The sequence below is a fragment of the Abramis brama genome (genome assembly GCF_963993115.1).
Source record: "Abramis brama genome assembly, chromosome: 4".
NCBI classification, from domain to species: Eukaryota; Metazoa; Chordata; class Actinopteri; order Cypriniformes; family Leuciscidae; genus Abramis; species Abramis brama.
In genome coordinates, this window is record NC_139966.1 from 56,700,319 (window position 1) to 56,718,841 (window position 18,523).

At 38.1% G+C, this 18,523-nt stretch overlaps 1 protein-coding gene across 2 annotated transcripts; it reads left to right on the plus strand.

Annotated features, from left to right (window-relative positions):
- The first annotated feature begins 231 nt into the window (after nucleotides 1-231).
- On the plus strand, nucleotides 232-18,356 carry znf800b (zinc finger protein 800b). 2 transcript variants are annotated; one of them, XM_084112731.1, is made up of 6 exons: nucleotides 232-347; nucleotides 4,669-4,798; nucleotides 12,089-12,184; nucleotides 12,337-12,480; nucleotides 13,402-14,578; nucleotides 17,459-18,356. In XM_084112731.1, coding segments are annotated over exons 2-6 (1,524 nt in total). In that variant the 5' UTR covers nucleotides 232-347; nucleotides 4,669-4,692; the 3' UTR covers nucleotides 17,460-18,356. The 2 variants fall into 2 exon arrangements, with proteins under 2 accessions (XP_083968857.1, XP_083968858.1); XM_084112732.1 differs by lacking the exon at nucleotides 232-347 and adding an exon at nucleotides 440-544.
- Nucleotides 18,357-18,523: the final 167 nt, after the last annotated feature.

Here is an 18,523-nt window from a genome sequence, read left to right on the forward strand (position 1 = left end):
ACCTCTAAAACAGTTAAAATGTCAGTATTGCCCGAAATTTCCTTTCTTAGAAAGGTTAAACTTTTAAACCGCTTTAAGTCCGTTTATTTGCATTGGCATTTGTGTGATAGTCTGATCAAATGCTGTAGCTAAATGTGTGGATTGGTGATAGCGACTCGAACCCCCGAGCTTCTCGGTCCAGCCCGGATCTTTAAGCACTAGGTCACGGACCCTGATAGATCTCCAGTGTTTGCTCAGCAGCGCACGTGCATGTGCTGGAGACTCGCATTCATGCGCGCGGAGGCGTCACACATCATCCAAGAGCTCGTAGAGTCGAAGTATCTTCCGGGAATCTGCGGATTATATCGGTAAGGACACCTAAAAGCTTCGTTTTAAGCCTCGCGACCTTTGATGAAGCGGTTTACGTGCGTTTTAAACGCGCAAAAGCGTCGCGTTTCCTCCCCGAACGCGGTTTGTTTTGCAGAAAATGGCGTCATGGTTTTGTTGTTCAGCCTGTGGATGGCGAAGAGACGATCGGTTTCGATTCCGCGCGTGATTATAAAAGGTGTAACTAGTTTATTAGATGCGGATGACTGTTGTTAGCAACACGGTTTGTGTTTTGTTGTGATATTTGTCATGTGTGAGTCAGGAGAGCGCGCGCAATGGCGCGAGGCTCTCCAGCGCCGCGCGCAATGACGAGCAAAGCGCAGCGCGTGCCTGAGGTTCGGTTCCGCGCGGCTGGATGTTGATGTGCTGGAAAGTTTATTTTCCGTGTTTGATTACGTTTTTATGCTTTTTCATATGCGTAAATCGTTCTTTGTGGGTTTAAAAACGCGTTGTACGTTGTTCTTCCTTGTGTCTGGCTCGTCAGTGTGAACTTTGGTAGTTTCAGATTGTGGATGAGGTTTTAAAAATACTGATAAAATATGTTGAAGTGGTCGTTTAGATAGCGTGACAACATTTGTACTCAAACAGAAGTCAAAGTATCCGGCCAAAAACATGCAAAACGTTTCTACCTAGTAATTTTGAACTTAGTTTAACGCAATACAAGTTTTTTGCAAAGCAACAATTTCTGAAAGTCCTCGCTATGTAGGGTTGTCTCACCAGTTGTTTATCTGAAACTGGTACACGAAAACCGCATTAAACCCACTAGAACTTGATTTTATAGGTGTTTGACATTTGAAGACAGATGTTCATAAAGTGATTGTCTGCTGTTTTCTGACTTGAGTATTGCCTGTAAATGCAAGATCCCAAGTGTGAATTTTCTATAGCACTAAAGTACAGTACATTCTCCAAGATAATACTAAAGTACAGTAATGCAGAACAACTTTTCGGACTGGCAGTCTTCAGGAGATTTTGGCTGAGCATGTTAGTGAAAAGGCAGATGTAACGTGATGTAATGACCAGTGTTGGGGAAAGTTTCACAATATAGTGAAACACAAATGTGATGTTTATCTAAAGTAATTTTTGCTTATTAGTTTGGTAAAATTGTATCATCGAAGGTCAGCAGCAAAGACACTGGTTAATAAAGTGAGATTAAATACATACTTGTGTTATTTAACATTTAATTATTGCAGGTTTGCATTATTCTGAGTTTGTTTCACTGTTTTTGTTTATTTTGAGGAATTCTGAATCTGATTTTGTGCAAGTGAGATGAGTAAATGCATGTTCTCATATAGATATACAATAACCATCGTGTTCACACACATTTTACTCACGATTCCTCTCAACATGAGGACAGGAGAGCTGTCAGTCAATACATGGGAAAACAAAGTAACTCGATTTAAAAACGTAACTCAGATATTTAGTTGTAAATCTACAAGTAATGCATTACTAGTTACTTGAAAAAGTAATCTGATTACATAACTAATGTTACTTGTAATGCGTTACCCATAGTAGGGGATTGTTGTTATATTTATGTAACCTTTAGAACAGATACTTCTTCTAAAGACACCAAATTCAGTTTACAATCATTAATTGAGTATTGTGAAAAAGGTGTCATAGTATTCAGACACATATTTCGTACGTGTATGCGCAATACTTCAGTCTCATCACCTTATTTTATTACAGAACTGAAAAAATACGATACAAACAACATATCACATTAAAGAGCATTAGAATTAGACAAAGTTTGAAATATGAATTATGACTAAAGTCTATTTTGGGAGGATTAAAGGTTTGGGGAAATCTTATATTAAATAATAATGTTCGCATTTTTTCCATGCATTTACTTTACGATGCAATCATCAATAATTAGATCAGTTTGAAGTTGTTTAAATAAAGGAATATTTCCAGCCCATAGACGATTATTTGAAAACAACTGGTTTGATCATCTTAAACGAGTCGTATCCTCCATGTTTGAGTGCAATGATTGGATAGCATTATATTGTAGACAATAATGGGTGACGGTTAATCATAATTCAAAGATGAACATTCCTTTATTAGATATTAGATCTCAGTTGTTTTAGTTATAGTTGTTTGGTAGTTTGGTATGATCTTTGTTATTGAATTTTCATTGAAATACACAATTATTTTTTATTTTTAATTCTTAGGGAAAAAGTGTGATGTACACTTTAGTAAATCTATTATAGAATGATCTATCTATCTATCTATCTATCTATCTATCTATCTATCTATCTATCTATCTATCTATCTATCTATCTATCTATCTATCTATCTATCTACCTGTGTTTAAAAAGTGGCTTTTATTTACTTTTAAGTATCAACCTTCGGTTATTGTCAAGACTGAGAGCATTTGTTGTTGTTTTTCATTCAGACTCCAGCAGAGGGCGACACTTAGAGAAACCAAACCTGTATGACCTATTTGTTTTTCAGTGGAACACAAAAGCAGATGTTTAGCAGAATGTTCCTGCTGCTCTTTTACACACACACAGTGAAAGTGGCTTTTGAGCTCCAAAAATGACAGAAAGAGCACCACAAAACATCATAAATGTAGTGTGTATGATTTGTTTGTTCTATTCCAAGCCTTCTCGTGTTTGCACAGCTTTGTTTGAGAAACTGACCGGAAATGATTAATTGAAAATCACCATGAAAATCATGATCAATATTCACTTTCATTATGAGGGAAAGAACAAATTAGACATTCCACTTTAAATTCATCCTCATGTATTTTAAAGAAATTCCAGTTCTATTGTTCTTTTTCTTATTTTTACATGTGTGGGGATTTTGTTTGTTTGTTTCCATTTAGCTAGTCATATTAGACCAGCAGTTTAAGTAGTTTGAAATCATCTAGCCATGAAAAAGCACTCATCTTATAACATTACACTGTCAATTGCTGCCACATTTCAATAACATTGTGTTTGATGGCTCTGGCTTCAGTCTGAGGGTTTACTGTTAGTGAGTGTGTTTGTGTAGGATCTACATATACAACAGATATATGTAATTCAGAAGCAAAGGGAAGTGTTGTGAAATTGACAGGGATGGAGATAAAGAGACAGACGCATGTTCAGTGCGTTAAAGCAAAGTTATGATGAAAAAACATACTGGCAGATGCAATCAAAATATACAAATTGAAGTCACAAATTTCAGTCAGTCAGATTTAATTATTAAATTTAGAAATAATGTAAAATTCAAGCTAATAAAACGAAACATTATGAACATGTATTTTAGTTCCCCTCATTCCACCAGAAATCCTTTAATGTATTGCCATTCAGAACAGGAATGAAACAAACATAAATTATAGTTGCAATCATTATGAACAACATGCATTATAAAGGGCACTGCATATAGACTGGTAAACCGTAATTACCTTTAATAAACATGCATTCAGCATTATACATGCAATTGAATAATTATAGTTACATAAAACTGACATTTATTGATTTAATACATGCTGTTATCCAAACCGGCTTCCTAACGAACAGCACAAATGTTCCCTCCAAAATTGACCATGCAAAATACACAATATATAATATTTTCACAAATATAATCTAATCAATAAAATGAAAACCATTTGCTAATGTTTATACATTTATATATCTGTGTGTTTGTGTGTGTATGTGAGAGAGAGTGTGTGTGTACATGTTTTTCTATCTCGGTGGGGACTTAAACCTGAATGCACACACACTCATGGGGACTCGTGTCACTGTGGGCCTAAAGTGAGGGAACAAGCTGATAAATCATACAGAATGAGTTTATTTGAAAATGTACTGTACAAATGCAGAAAGTTTTGTGTGATGGGTAGGTTTAGGGGTCGGGTTAGTGTGTGTGTGTGTGTGTGATGGGTAGGTTTAGGGGTCGGGTTAGTGTGTGTGTGTGTGTGTGTGTGTGTGATGGGTAAGTGTAGGGGTCGGGTTAGTGTGAGTAAGTGTGTGTTTGTCTGTGATGGGTGGGTTTAGGGGTTGGGTTGTGTGTGTGTGTGTGTGATGGGCAGGTGTAGGGGTCAGGTTAGTGTGTGTGTGTGTGTGTGATGGGTAGGTGTAGACGTCGGGTTAGTGTGTGTGTGTGATGGGTAGGTTTAGGGGTCGGGTTAGTGTGTGTGTGTGTGTGTGTGTGTGTGTGTGTGTGTGTGTGTGTGTGTGTGTGTGTGTGCAAAAAAGCCTACTTTAAAAAACGTGTCTCTGATCGCTGTCCTTTATTGTGTTGTCAGCTGGATTTCGAGGTGTTTGTCAGTACATCTCTTCTTTGGAGCCGCTGGTTATTGCTCTGCTGTTCTCTCCATCTCCACAGAGGCACATCTGAAGCGGCTTAGAGATGGAGGAAACCCGCTCGACCCCAGCCAATGAGAAGTCTTGTCAGACGGATGACATCACAGGTGAGGCCGCGGTGCCTGGGCCTGACCATGCGAGCAAGACGCTAGGTAAACTTTCACTTTTTGGATCTTAAATTAATAATACATGCAAATGTCATCTATGACCCTTATTTTAACTTGACCAATGGGATCCATTCTGACCTGTCCACATGACTGGACATAATCCGAGATGAGAGTAGTTGCATTTTAATAGCGGCCCGTCCGCTCTGATCCTTCCCCATTAGAGGATTACAGCAAATTCCTCCAGTGCCTGCTATTGTCCTTCACTCAGTAGGGGCCACTAGAGTCTGTGACCCTTACAGAGGTGAGGTCACGCCCCATCTCTCACACACACACACACACACACACACACACACACACACACACAGGGTGAAATGGTAACATTGATTGGTCTGCTCTTTGCCCATGTTATAGTGGGAGGTCAAGAGGCCACGCCCATGTGATGATGTGTGCATGGGGGCGGGCTCAGGGGAGGGGCTTAAGTTGTAGGATATAGCAGTTTTACTTCCTATTTATTCTTTTTCTACTAATAGTACACCTGTTAAACTGTTAAAACCAAAGAAAAATAACTTGTTTTCCTACCTCACTGCTGTTTTTCCACTTTGTATTTTCTATTTAGCTCATTTCCCTTGAATGATCTCAGCAGTGTTATTTTAATATTATTTATATACTGATGTATTTTGAATCGGCTTTTATTTTTATTTCTATATTTTCAGTTTTAGTAAATTTGTTTAGTGCTTTTGTCATTTTATTTCTAATTTACTTTTTTAAAATTTGATATTTTAAATTAGCTTTTAAATTTTTGTTTTTTAAAATAATTTTAAAGTTTTGTTAGAATTCTTTAATTTGTAATTTTTTTTGTTTTATTTAACATTTTGAATTAGCTTTTATATTTTCCGTTTTCATTATGATTGTTCAATCATGTTTGTTATGTTATTGTCATTTCTATTTGTTTTGTTTATTTTGAATTAGCATTTATTTTTATATTTTTAATTTTAAAGTTTTAGTAATTTATATTATATGCTTTTGTAAAAAAAAAAATATATATATATATATATATATACAGTGAGGAAAATAAGTATTTGAACACCCTGCTATTTTGCAAGTTCTCCCACTTAGAAATCATGGAGGGGTCTGAAATTGTCATCGTAGGTGCATGTCCACTGTGAGAGACATAATCTAAAAAAAAAAATCCAGAAATCACAATGTATGATTTTTTAACTATTTATTTGTATGATACAGCTGCAAATAAGTATTTGAACACCTGAGAAAATCAATGTTAATATTTGGTACAGTAGCCTTTGTTTGTGATTACAGAGGTCAAACGTTTCCTGTAGTTTTTCACCAGGTTTGCACACACTGCAGGAGGGATTTTGGCCCACTCCTCCACACAGATCTTCTCTAGATCAGTCAGGTTTCTGGGCTGTCGCTGAGAAACACGGAGTTTGAGCTCCCTCCAAAGATTCTCTATTGGGTTTAGGTCTGGAGACTGGCTAGGCCACACCAGAACCTTGATATGCTTCTTACAGAGCCACTCCTTGGTTATCCTGGCTGTGTGCTTCGGGTCATTGTCATGTTGGAAGACCCAGCCTCGACCCATCTTCAATGCTCTAACTGAGGGAAGGAGGTTGTTCCCCAAAATCTCGCAATACATGGCCCCGGTCATCCTCTCCTTAATACAGTGCAGTCGCCCTGTCCCATGTGCAGAAACCCCCCCCCAAAGCATGATGCTACCACCCCCATGCTTCACAGTAGGGATGGTGTTCTTGGGATGGTACTCATCATTCTTCTTCCTCCAAACACGTTTAGTGGAATTATGACCAAAAAGTTCTATTTTGGTCTCATCTGACCACATGACTTTCTCCCATGACTCCTCTGGATCATCCAAATGGTCATTGGCAAACTTAAGACGGGCCTTGACATGTGCTGGTTTAAGCAGGGGAACCTTCCGTGCCATGCATGATTTCAAACCATGACGTCTTAGTGTATTACCAACAGTAACCTTGGAAACGGTGGTCCCAGCTCTTTTCAGGTCATTGACCAGCTCCTCCCGTGTAGTTCTGGGCTGATTTCTCACCTTTCTTAGGATCATTGAGACCCCACGAGGTGAGATCTTGCATGGAGCCCCAGTCCGAGGGAGATTGACAGTCATGTTTAGCTTCTTCCATTTTCTAATGATTGCTCCAACAGTGGACCTTTTTTCACCAAGCTGCTTGGCAATTTCCCCGTAGCCCTTTCCAGCCTTGTGGAGGTGTACAATTTTGTCTCTAGTGTCTTTGGACAGCTCTTTGGTCTTGGCCATGTTAGTAGTTGGATTCTTACTGATTGTATGGGGTGGACAGGTGTCTTTATGCAGCTAACGACCTCAAACAGGTGCATCTAATTTAGGATAATAAATGGAGTGGAGGTGGACATTTTAAAGGCAGACTAACAGGTCTTTGAGGGTCAGAATTCTAGCTGATAGACAGGTGTTCAAATACTTATTTGCAGCTGTATCATACAAATAAATAGTTAAAAAATCATATATTGTGATTTCTGGATTTTTTTTTTTAGATTATGTCTCTCACAGTGGACATGCACCTACGATGACAATTTCAGACCCCTCCATGATTTCCAAGTGGGAGAACCTGCAAAATAGCAGGGTGTTCAAATACTTATTTTCATCACTGTATATATATATATATATATATATATATATATATATATATATATATATTTGTTTTTTTTTATTTAATTTTGCTTTAGTTTATTTTTATCCCAATTTTAGTATTTTAGCAATTTTAGTACTTCAGCTTATTTATTTGGATTTATTAATTGCCCAACAAAACTAATATCATCTAATATTAATATATTATTTTATTTCAGCTTAATGTCAGTCACCGAAAACTGATTTTTAATAGATTTACTTATAGTTATAACAATAACAACCCTGTCATGTACTACTTTCAGGCAACTAGTGAGTCAATCAAGTGTTATTTACCAGCCAATTTTTCTTTCACCCACCATTTGACAAGTGCTAAACGTGGACCCTGGCTCTAATGTACAGACTGAACGGTCTGGTGGAAACTGGCCATCAAACCAAAAGCATCAGTCAGCGGTGTCGAAGTGCAGATTGTAGACGGCCACCTCCTCACCTAGCGGTCCTTATATTGGCAGATTTCCGGCCATTCCTCCAGGAAAATCCGTCACACAGACATAAAACACCTGCAGTATAAGGCGAGTCTCTGAGGACCTCTCTAAACACACCGCTGGGCTCCAGCCATAAACCCAGCATCCCCATCATCAATCTCTGGCTGATTTGGTCGCTTTATCCACAGCTGTGTTCATGCCCCGTATTTTACACACGATTGATTTTCCACCTCCTCATGTAGTGAAGAGTTATTGTCTCCCACTGTGTATCTGTTCCCATATAGCTCTAGTGACGGACAATGCTCTTTAAGAGGCGTTTTAGATAACAGCTACATCTCTAGATATTGAAGAAAATGGGGTTTTTGTTTGTTAAACTCGCCACCATGATAATACAACCTTAAAGGGGCGGTTGATTATGATTTCACTTTTTTAACTTTAGTTAGTGAACGCTCACAGTTCAAAGCAAAGGGAGATATTATCTTTTAAAGAAATCCCTTTTTAAGGACTACAACAAACGGCTGGTAGAGACTACACGACATTCCTCCAGGGTTAGTGACATCACCAACCCTAAAATTTACATAAACCCCACCCCCTGGAATACGATTTATAGATTATCAAGACAGAATATGCTAATCAATGACTAGAAGATAACTACACATAAGCTACATAAATTCATCAACTAACCATTCAGAAATGTTCTGTCGCTTCTACATGTTGTCACTTCTTCTTCAGTCTCTCCATCTTTGTCTGACTCCAGTTTGAACATAAAAAAGGTTAAAAGTTTTTGACATTTTCATTGCATGTCTGTGTGAGTGCAAGCTCTTGAAGCTCCGCCCCCTGTGCCGGGAGCAGCAGCTCATTTGCATTTAAAGGAACAGACACAAAAACGGTGCGTTTTTGCTCACCCTCAAAAAGTGACGACTTTAACATGCTATATAAAAATATCTGTGGGGTATTTTGAGCTAAAACTTCACACACACACTCTGGGGACATCAGAGACTTATTTTAAATCTTGTGAAAACGGCATTATACCACCCCTTTAAGTTTGAGCAATAATAATACTAGTGTTATTTGCAAACTCCACTAATAAAAGTATTTTCTGTAATGTTCTCCACAAACTAGCGCTTCATTAATCACAACCTTGAAATATTGGCAAACGTAAGAGATATGATCCAATTTATCCAGTGGAAAAATGCGTGTTAAATCAAGGCTTTTGTTTCAGAGCCAGACGCTTTCGCAAAAATACTCATCTAGACAGCCGCCATCAATAATGCAAACTTTAATAAAGTCTCATTTAGAAAGCACAAGCTGAACCTCTGAATGGATATGATTCATATCAGTGAGATCTGCCATCCAAAACATACTGGCATGAGCACAGCAAACTCGACTTCAGATCATCGTTTCTGAATAATGAGTTTGTCTGGGGAGAATTATTTAAAGAGATTCAGCCTGACAGACTGTCATAAGTGTTAATAAGAGAGATAGGCAGTATTATAACCGAGGCGCTTGATTCACTGGATGTTTTCTGTGATGCAAAGGAAGGATGTCTTTTATTTGCATCACACTTTCCTTTCTGTTCCCTGTTCACACCAGGGGCCGGTTTCACAAAGCTATTTTAGCACTATTCTATAGTGTTAGACAAGTCTAATATTTGCTCATAGACTAGTCTAATGCAAGTTAGACTGTTTCACAAAAATAAAGACTGACTTAATTTAGACCAAAAACATTAGACCCCTTACCCCCAGGCTAACTGAGGTCTAAGACTCTGTTACCTTGGCAACCAGCAGTAACAATCAGTTACATTACAAACAGCCAAAAGAAAAGGGAAAATGGCTCATAATTTGAACATTTCTTCTTGTTACTACATTCTCCGCTAAATTTCCCAAGTAAAATGTCCTTGTGACTGTTACACTCCTCCAACAAACACATATTTTCCGCTGGGGTAAACTGCACTGAGCGGTTGAATGCGCTTACTCGATCCGCCATGTTTTTTGTTTTGAAAGTGTCTTATTTTACCCAGAATGCATTGCAGTGTAGTCCTACTTAAGATAGTCAGAGTCTTCAGTGCTTTGTGCAACGGTCTGATTTAGATGTGATCTGAAGTCTGACTATCTACTATGTCTAAGCCATAGTCAAAGTCTATTTTTGTGAAACCGGCCCCTGGTATTAAGATGTGTTTTTGGTCAGCATGATCAAATCACAAGTGGACGACACTAAATACAGGGGTCTAAAACTTTTTGAGCTTGTCCACTTTTGACCACTTCTCCAGAGGTAGTCGAAAACACATTGCTTTTGTAGTGTAGACACCAAAGGTATCAAGTAACTACTTCGTTACCTTACTTAAGTAGAAATTTTGGGTATCTATACTTTACTGAAGTAATTATTTTTCAGCCGACTTTTTACTTCTACTCCTTACATTCTCACGCAATTATCTGGACTTTCTACTTCTTACATTTTAAAAATAGCCTCGCTACTCCTATTTAATTTCGGCTTGTTTTCATTCCGGCTCGTCATCGTTAAAAAAAAGAAAGAAAAACCTATTCAGATAAATTGTGCCATCCGTATAGAGTTAATTTGATTGTGGTTGGATGAGAAGTATAAACATATACCTAAACATAACATAAACATTTTTTTTTTTACTTTTCTTTTTATTTCCTTTTATCAAGTGCACTCATACTTGACATGTACTTACCATAGTAATAACAGTAAATTATGCACAATTACATGCAACTAACCCTCAACCAAACCCTAATCCTACCCTAACCCTATAGTAAGTACATGTAGTTGCTTAATATTACTCAGTACTTAAATATATAATTACACAATGACAGTATGTCACAAATGAACTCTTTGATGGTACAGTAAGGTGTCACGGGTAAGTCTACAAACAGAATAGCAGTCCATAGATATCTTTCATCCTAACCATAATACATGTGTGGTAAGATCTTTAACATATACCATTCCGACACCCTATTGGTGTGTACGCGATCCATCGCACCTGCACATGACACAAATCACGTCACACTCCAGCAAGGACATGGCCAGCCAAAAAAAGTTTGAAGTTTGACTTTTTGCACCATTACAATACTTATAGGCAACTAGTCATCATATCTTCCGCTCAGTAGTACACAAATGGTTCTTTAATGTATTTGCATTGTACTAAAATGCGGGTAGTGCACTATCGGCCCCTGCGGCCTACGCTTTTGTCCTTAATGCCATTTTTTTCCTTACATTACTTTTACTTTTATAATTTAAGTAGTTTTGAAACCAGTACTTTTACACTTTTACTTGAGTAAAAAGCTTGAGTTGATACTTCAACTTCTACAGAAGTCTTTTTAAACCCTAGTATCTATACTTCTACCTGAGTAATGAATGTGACTACACCTCTGGTAGACCATCTACTGACCTAATGCGTAAACATTGTGGGAAGAGCTCTATCCACGAAATGAAAGCTGTTTTTCTGTTTTCTCCATGTAAATCATATGTAAATGGTGCGAGTTTATTTCATCCATTGGAAAGATCTGAAAAGCCCTTACATTTACCCACCCATAGACCTCGAAGGAATCAGTACAGAAGTGGACAAACGAGACTGATTAAAACACCAGGAGTGAACAGGAATGTGTCTCCCTCGTCTACTTGTGATCCAAAACGCATCTTAATACCAGATGTAGTCAGGGCCTCAGTTTTTTTTGTACATTAATTTTAATGTTTATTCTGCAGTTTCGTTGTCTGCCGCTTTACACTAACGGCGTCGTTACACTACATCCCTATGCATCGCTTTCTGCCAGGACTTTTACAGGCTTTTCCCAAATAACAGAAGTGACGTCGACATCCGGGTTAGCGGTAGCATTAGCCATCAGGCAAGTGTTATTTAAATAAACTCCTGATGTACTTACAAACTTTCCAATGCCTCGTTTTATGAGTACAGAACCTATTTGTACTACTGTAGAAGTTTGGTACCATTCTGGGCATTATTAGTGCGGTAATTTACGAGATACAACCTTGGATCCATTAGCGCCTGCACTAAGCCATTTGGCTGATATCTCTAAATAAGCTCTAACTTAAATAATGTTCGACCAATGGAAAAAGGCTTCTGGGGGGGGTGTTTGGCTCGAGGTCATGGTGCAAAGGACCCTAGGTTGATTTTACTCCGAACCGTCCCTTTATCGTTAGGACACAGTGTAAGAATGCTCTGTTTTTCTGTTGCAGTTTATTCCACAGAACCTGGAGATCCCGCTCTGCTACAAACACAGCTGCTCACATCCAAATCTGGCATCCATCAGATCATTGAATGTTTCCGCACAGGTGCTTTGTGTAACCTCACCTCTATTTCATCTCCTTATAATCGTAGTAGAACAATCCATTATAATGAAATGGAAAGTATGTGGAGCACCGCTGTCTGACTCGACACAGAATCTCACTGACTCCTATCACTGCCCTCTTGTGGTTATTTGCAGGCACTGCACAGCTCAAACACATTCTCCTGAAAGAGGTGGACACAATCTTTGAGTGCAAACTCTGCCGCAGTCTCTTCCGTGGCCTTCCCAATCTGATCAAGCACAAGGAAATATATTGTTTCACTCGAATGCCTGAACCTGATGGTTAGTATAACATCGCCTTTCTGCTGTTCATTCAATCCCCAAAAGACCAGCGTTGAGTTTGCCATATTTTTTCATTGGCTTATGGAAATAAAACATAATTATGTTTTGGTGACATTGATTCTGCCCGTTCTGTTTATTTTCCAGCATCTAATTGTGCAACATCTTATTTAGTGTTTGTGCTACTGTACTTTTAAGAAAGACTTCTATATGTAAATTTGATCGTTTTAACTATGCATTTACTAACACATTTTACACTGCCATTAATCAGGGTGTGTCAAGATGCATTACTGTATGCCGTTGATCCTGTTACGGTTGTGATAAGGGTCATCAAACTGAACAAAAATTAATTACACAATTAATCTAAATTGATAACTACCGTCGTGATTAAAGTAAAATTGAAAATTAATGAAAAGGCATTACATTTAGTTCCTGTTTTTTAATTATTTTGAAAAAGTAGGCATTTTAAAATGACACTAATCTCATAACAATATGCAATTATTCCGCCTTTGAACAGAATATAGCCTCAGTAAACATCAGCTTCTGTTGCGTTTGTTGATGTTGTTAACTTTTTATTGGTTACATCATGCCTGTTCTGATCAATTGAATCAGCTGAATAAATATAAGAATTTGACATAAAAGACAACACTAATACGTTTAATAATGTAATTATTAAAATTGCCCTTACAATATTTAAAAAAATGCCCCTGAAAATCAATTACAATTTAAAAGAAAAGTTAATTTCTTACCCTGGTTGTGATGTTATAACTGAATTTGATGTCTGAACTCATTTTTGCAGGTTAGTTTGAATGGCTTGAGGTATCTAGTGTTATAGTATTTCTAAATAGTGCTCTTTAATATCAAAAAAGCGTTTTCCATGATACGATCCCGTTAACTAACATCTAGTTCCGGTTTGTCTTCTAGATCCCTCTGGAGATGACAAAAAAAGCATGAAAGAACTTATTGAAGCCATCTATTCCTGCTCGGATAAAGAGGAATGCGTTCTGAAATTTGAGCCGATTGCCAGCAACCAGAATGCCGTGTACCAGTACCTGTCGAAAGAAGACGACCTCCCACCTTCATCCCAGAGTCCCAACCACACGACCACAGAGAGCTGGAGACACGACCCCTCCGACGGCCAGGTCCGGTTAGATGAAGCGGAGAAGAACTGCATTGATGACGAAGATGAAATGGAGAACATGGACAAAGGAGAGGAAGATGCAGAGGAAAACATGGAGCATCAGGATGAGCCAATGGAAGAAGACTCGGACTCCTGCAGATGCCTCCTCTGCAGTAGGACATACAGGGTTCGAGGTCACCTTAAGAGACACCTGCAAACTGTTCACAAGATTATATCCTCCGGCTCCTCAACCAACTCTACTGATCCCACGTCCGAATCCAAGAAAATGGTCAACGGGAAAGCTCCAGACAGTCCCGGCTCCTCCTGTAACTCCCAGAGCCAGAAGAGCCCTAAAGAGGACAAGGTGCCGTCCAAAGCCGAATTCTCCGTGGGCTTCGACTTCAAGTCGCGCTTCTGCAAGCTCTGCAAACGTTCATTCAGCTCCGTGCAAAACCTGGAGAAACACATCGAGCTGCACACGGACAACGGCACGGACTTCTTTGTGAAGTTTTACAGCTGTCCGCTCTGCCGTTACAAGACGCGCCGCAAAAGAGACGTGCTTCGCCATCTCTCGGACTTTCACAAGAAGAAGTCCTCCTACATCTGTCGGATCTCGTCGTCGCTGGAGAGCTACGCCGTCAAGAAGCCGGCGGAGGTCGTGTTGAACAAAGAAGACGCGAAAGATCAAGATCGAGAAGAAGTGAAAGTCCAACACAACCACACTTCACCATATCCGACACGCAGGAACCTGAAAGCACCTGGAGTAGTCCGCAAGACCTTGAAGACTGGGAAAGGAGCCAGTAGCAAAAAAGTGAAGGCCGGTAGCCCCAAAGGGAATGTGAATAAGAAATCTCTGCACGTGTGCAACATCTGTGGACAGAGCTTTAAAAAGGCAAGGTATCTAGGGTTGCACAAGAGAAGCCATCTCAAAACCGCAGCAAGGAGCGCAGGGATCAGAACAAGATCGAAGGTCATGCTTTGGTGAGTGTATCTCCTAAAGAGTCAACATGTCAACGCAAACAGCAGGTTATTTTTCACAATACTTTGTTATTGAAGTATTTCTTGTTGCTTTGTCCACCAACTTTGTATTTTTTTTATTTTTTTTTACATAGCTCTTGCAATGCTTTCTGCAATTACATTCTTGACCAAAAATAAATAAATAAAAAGCATGCAATTCTACCTTTGCATTTGGCTAAAACATCTCAGAAGGCCGATCACCTCATTGCATTCTTGTCAAAAAATACATGCAATTCTGCTTTCAAATTTGGCTAAAAGATCTAAGAAGGCTGACCACTTCATCACAATGCATTCTGCAATTGCATACTTGATTAGAAATTCATGCAATTCTACCTTTGAATTTGGCCAAAGCATCTAAGAAGGCCGATCACCTCATCGCAATGGATTTTGAAACCGCATTCTTGACAAAAAATGTATGCAATTCTGCTTTCAAATTTGGCCAGAACATCTCAAAAGGCAGATCACTTCATTGCATTGCATTTTCCAATTGCATACTTGACCAAAATGCATGCAATTCTACCCTTGAATTTGGCCAAAACATCTCAGAGGGCAGATCACCTCATCGCAATGCATTCTGCAATTGCATTCTTGACAATTTTTTTTTTTTTTTAATGCATGCAAATACCTGCCTTTGAATTTGGCCAAAATCTGAGGTAGTAGTATTATGCTGCCTATGCAAAATCAGGAGTTGTCTAGGTAGGACGCTCACTAGTGTGTGTGCAGTTGTGTCCTGTGCTAGCATGTGTTCGTTCTGCCTCTGAACTTCAATGGTGATGGAGACGGTGTGTGCTGTAGCGGTGTGTGGAGAGAGGAATTGTGCTTTGATTGGCGGATTGTTACTGCAGCCTTGCTGCTAATGAATAAGAGAACTCCCAGGGTGGACTTCCAGCACGGGAGATTGAAGCGTGGATGCCACTGCAAGGCCCCGGAAATCAGGCCGGCCCGGTCTCACCTCGAGGTTTAAAGAGCCGTGAGGGGGGCTTCTTTAAGAAGCAATTAAGATAACTCACCCGTGTCCTTGGAAACAGGGCTCGTATTAATCACAACGCTCTGTCACAGGACCCGAGAGACAAGAGAAGCTCTCTGATCATCAAATAAGGGTGACGGGGTTGCCTTGGGTATCCATGACCATTCTTGACTTGCTTTTTTCCCCGTTAATGCTCCATTTTCTCCCCGTGGTGGAAGTCCATATGTCACTCTGACAGTTAGCATTTCACTTGTTCCTTTGGGTCTCAGTCCTGGTGTTTGTCTCTGGGTTGCAGTAAGTTACATCTAACAGGAAAACACATGAAGGCTGGATTACCAGCTGCTCCCAGTCCACATGTGGCAGAGTTACCTACGCAATAAACTGCTTACTTACGCAATAAACTGGTTACTTACGCAATAAACTAGTTACCTACGCAATAAACTGGTTACTTAAGCAATAAACTAGTTACTTACGCAATAAACTAGTTACTTACGCAATAAACTAGTTACTTAAGCAATAAACTAGTTACTTAAGCAGTTACTTATGCAATAAACGGGTTACTTAAGCAGTAAACTAGTTACTTATGCAATAAACTAGTTACTTACACAATAAACTAGTTACTTAAACAATAAACTAGTTACTTAAACAATAAACTAGTTACTTAAACAGTAAACTAGTTACTTAAACAATAAACTAGTTACTTGAGCAATAAACTAGTTACTTATGCAATAAACGGGTTACTTAAGCAATAAACTAGTTACTTACACAATAAACTAGTTACTTACACAATAAACTAGTTACTTATGCAATAAACGGGTTACTTAAGCAATAAACTAGTTACTTACACAATAAACTAGTTACTTACACAATAAACTGGTTACTTATGCAATAAACTAGTTACTTACTTTAATTATTTAATTAATTAATATTAAATTCAGTGTTTGGTAAGTTACTGTAAAAAGTAATTAATTACTAACTACATCTTCAAAAAGTTCCTGTACCAATTACTCGCTCTAAAAAGTATTTCTTTAATTATTACTTTCTAAATCCCGTATCAACCTCGACCAGTTGAACAATACAAGGATAGAGATGAAACTGCTCCTGTAATTCTGTCAATTAAATGTGTTTTATATAGAATTGTTCTAGTCTATACAGTATTTAATGCAATTACATCAGAAGTAACTAGAATTAAATTACTGAAAAATGAAGAGTAATCCCGTTACTTTTCAAGAGAAAATCAATTACAGTAACTATTTAGTAATGCATTACACCAACACTATATATTATATTACATTATATTACATTATATTACATTACATTATTTAATTTATCAGTATTGTTCAATATTTCATTTTGATTATCCCTCTCTTATATTTAGATTAACTTTAAGTGAGCATTAGAAAAGGGGAAAGGAACAATAATTAAATAACACTAAGTATAATCTTTCGGAAATCTCAAAATGAATATGATTTTTTTATTTTTTTATTCTGTACATTATAGTGTCGTGATGCCTAAATTCACTTGTAGAATTTATAAACTTTTATTTTTGGTTTTTTATTTATTCAGACAAAATAGTATGGACTTATATAATTTAGTATTTAGTATTTTGGCTACTATATATAATAATAGCCTAATAATAATAATAATGATAATATATTACTAAATAATAATACAAATATTTGAAAGTGTTTAACTTCGTTTAACTGACCATGATGTAACTTACAAGGAACCCCAAGTCACTTCAAATTTCATGATATTACTATAGTACATGCCCATAAAAATCTGGTTTTACCATGGTACATTTCTGAGACATCATGATAACTTTCTATCGTTCTGTTTTGGTGTCTCTCTCTAACTTTCCTGTCTCTCTTTATTAGATATTTTCAGACAGCGAACTGGACTTCTGGCAGCGACGGTGGAAAGACACACTGGACAGTGGAAGTGACAAAGAAAAGCCCAGTCCTGTACAAAAAAAGACTTTAAACAGTCAGTAGGGTATAAGAAACCCTCGGAAATGTGTGTTTAGGCTTTTCCGTCGTCCCAAACACACATATTGGAGAATGTAACGGTACAGTATTCTCAGCTGTGCTCTGATATCTGTTTACCACTCTCGAATGTAAGAGGAAATATATTTATGCTTTCTATTCCCCTACTGACATCAATAAGATTTGACATATCCGTCCGAAAACGGCCAGGCGATTGTTCCAGGGTCCAGTTGTAGTGAATTGGCCTCAGGCGGAGCTTCAAGACACACATGCTCTTGTTGAACTCGGCCGCTGAACGCTGGCGATCGACTCCCCATCAGGCTCATTGGTATTCAGTGATAAGATCTGGATGTGTTTCTTCTCCATCACTGGACACTGAAGACCACTGGAACGGCATGAACTCGGACTCCGCTTCAGTTATATTAAGGGAACGGGATGTTTTATGCTTGAACACACACACATGCTCTGGGGAAGATGAGCAGTTGTGCTTGTGTGAACTGCTTTCTATGAGATCTGTTCAGTTGTGTCATCCTGCAGTTCTCTCATTAATTCGTCTGATATCAGTTTTAGATTCTTCTTATGTTATTTTACACTCTTCATTTGTCTGTTCACATTTAAAAAAGAAAAATGTGAACACGTCTTCGGATGCATTCACTGTGCATATCTGTAGATAATTTGTTTAACCTTATGGAGGCTTGACGGATAGAAGTTGGTAGAAGTGTTATTTCTAATTTGTTTTATTTTTCAGTTTCTTTGTATTGACCAACAATAAACAGAGAAAATTAACATATGCATTGTTTTTTTTCCCTTTCTTTGTCTCAAATAATGAAAAAAAAAATGTTTCAAGTGAAGTATAAAGGCATTTTGCGTTCTCATGTAACAGGATTCTTTTATAATTAAAATTAGCCTAACACTTTACTCATTCTATATATGTATATAAATGTATTATTGATTATA

Bases quoted from the DNA above. Each gene is read 5' to 3' on its own strand.
- znf800b (XM_084112731.1), top strand. From the start codon at position 4,693: ATGGAGGAAACCCGCTCGACCCCAGCCAATGAGAAGTCTTGTCAGACG. The intron at 4,799-12,088 runs GTAAACTTTCAC...TTTCTGTTGCAG, and splicing joins CCATGCGAGCAAGACGCTAG to TTTATTCCACAGAACCTGGA. The intron at 12,481-13,401 runs GTTAGTATAACA...TTTGTCTTCTAG, and splicing joins TCGAATGCCTGAACCTGATG to ATCCCTCTGGAGATGACAAA.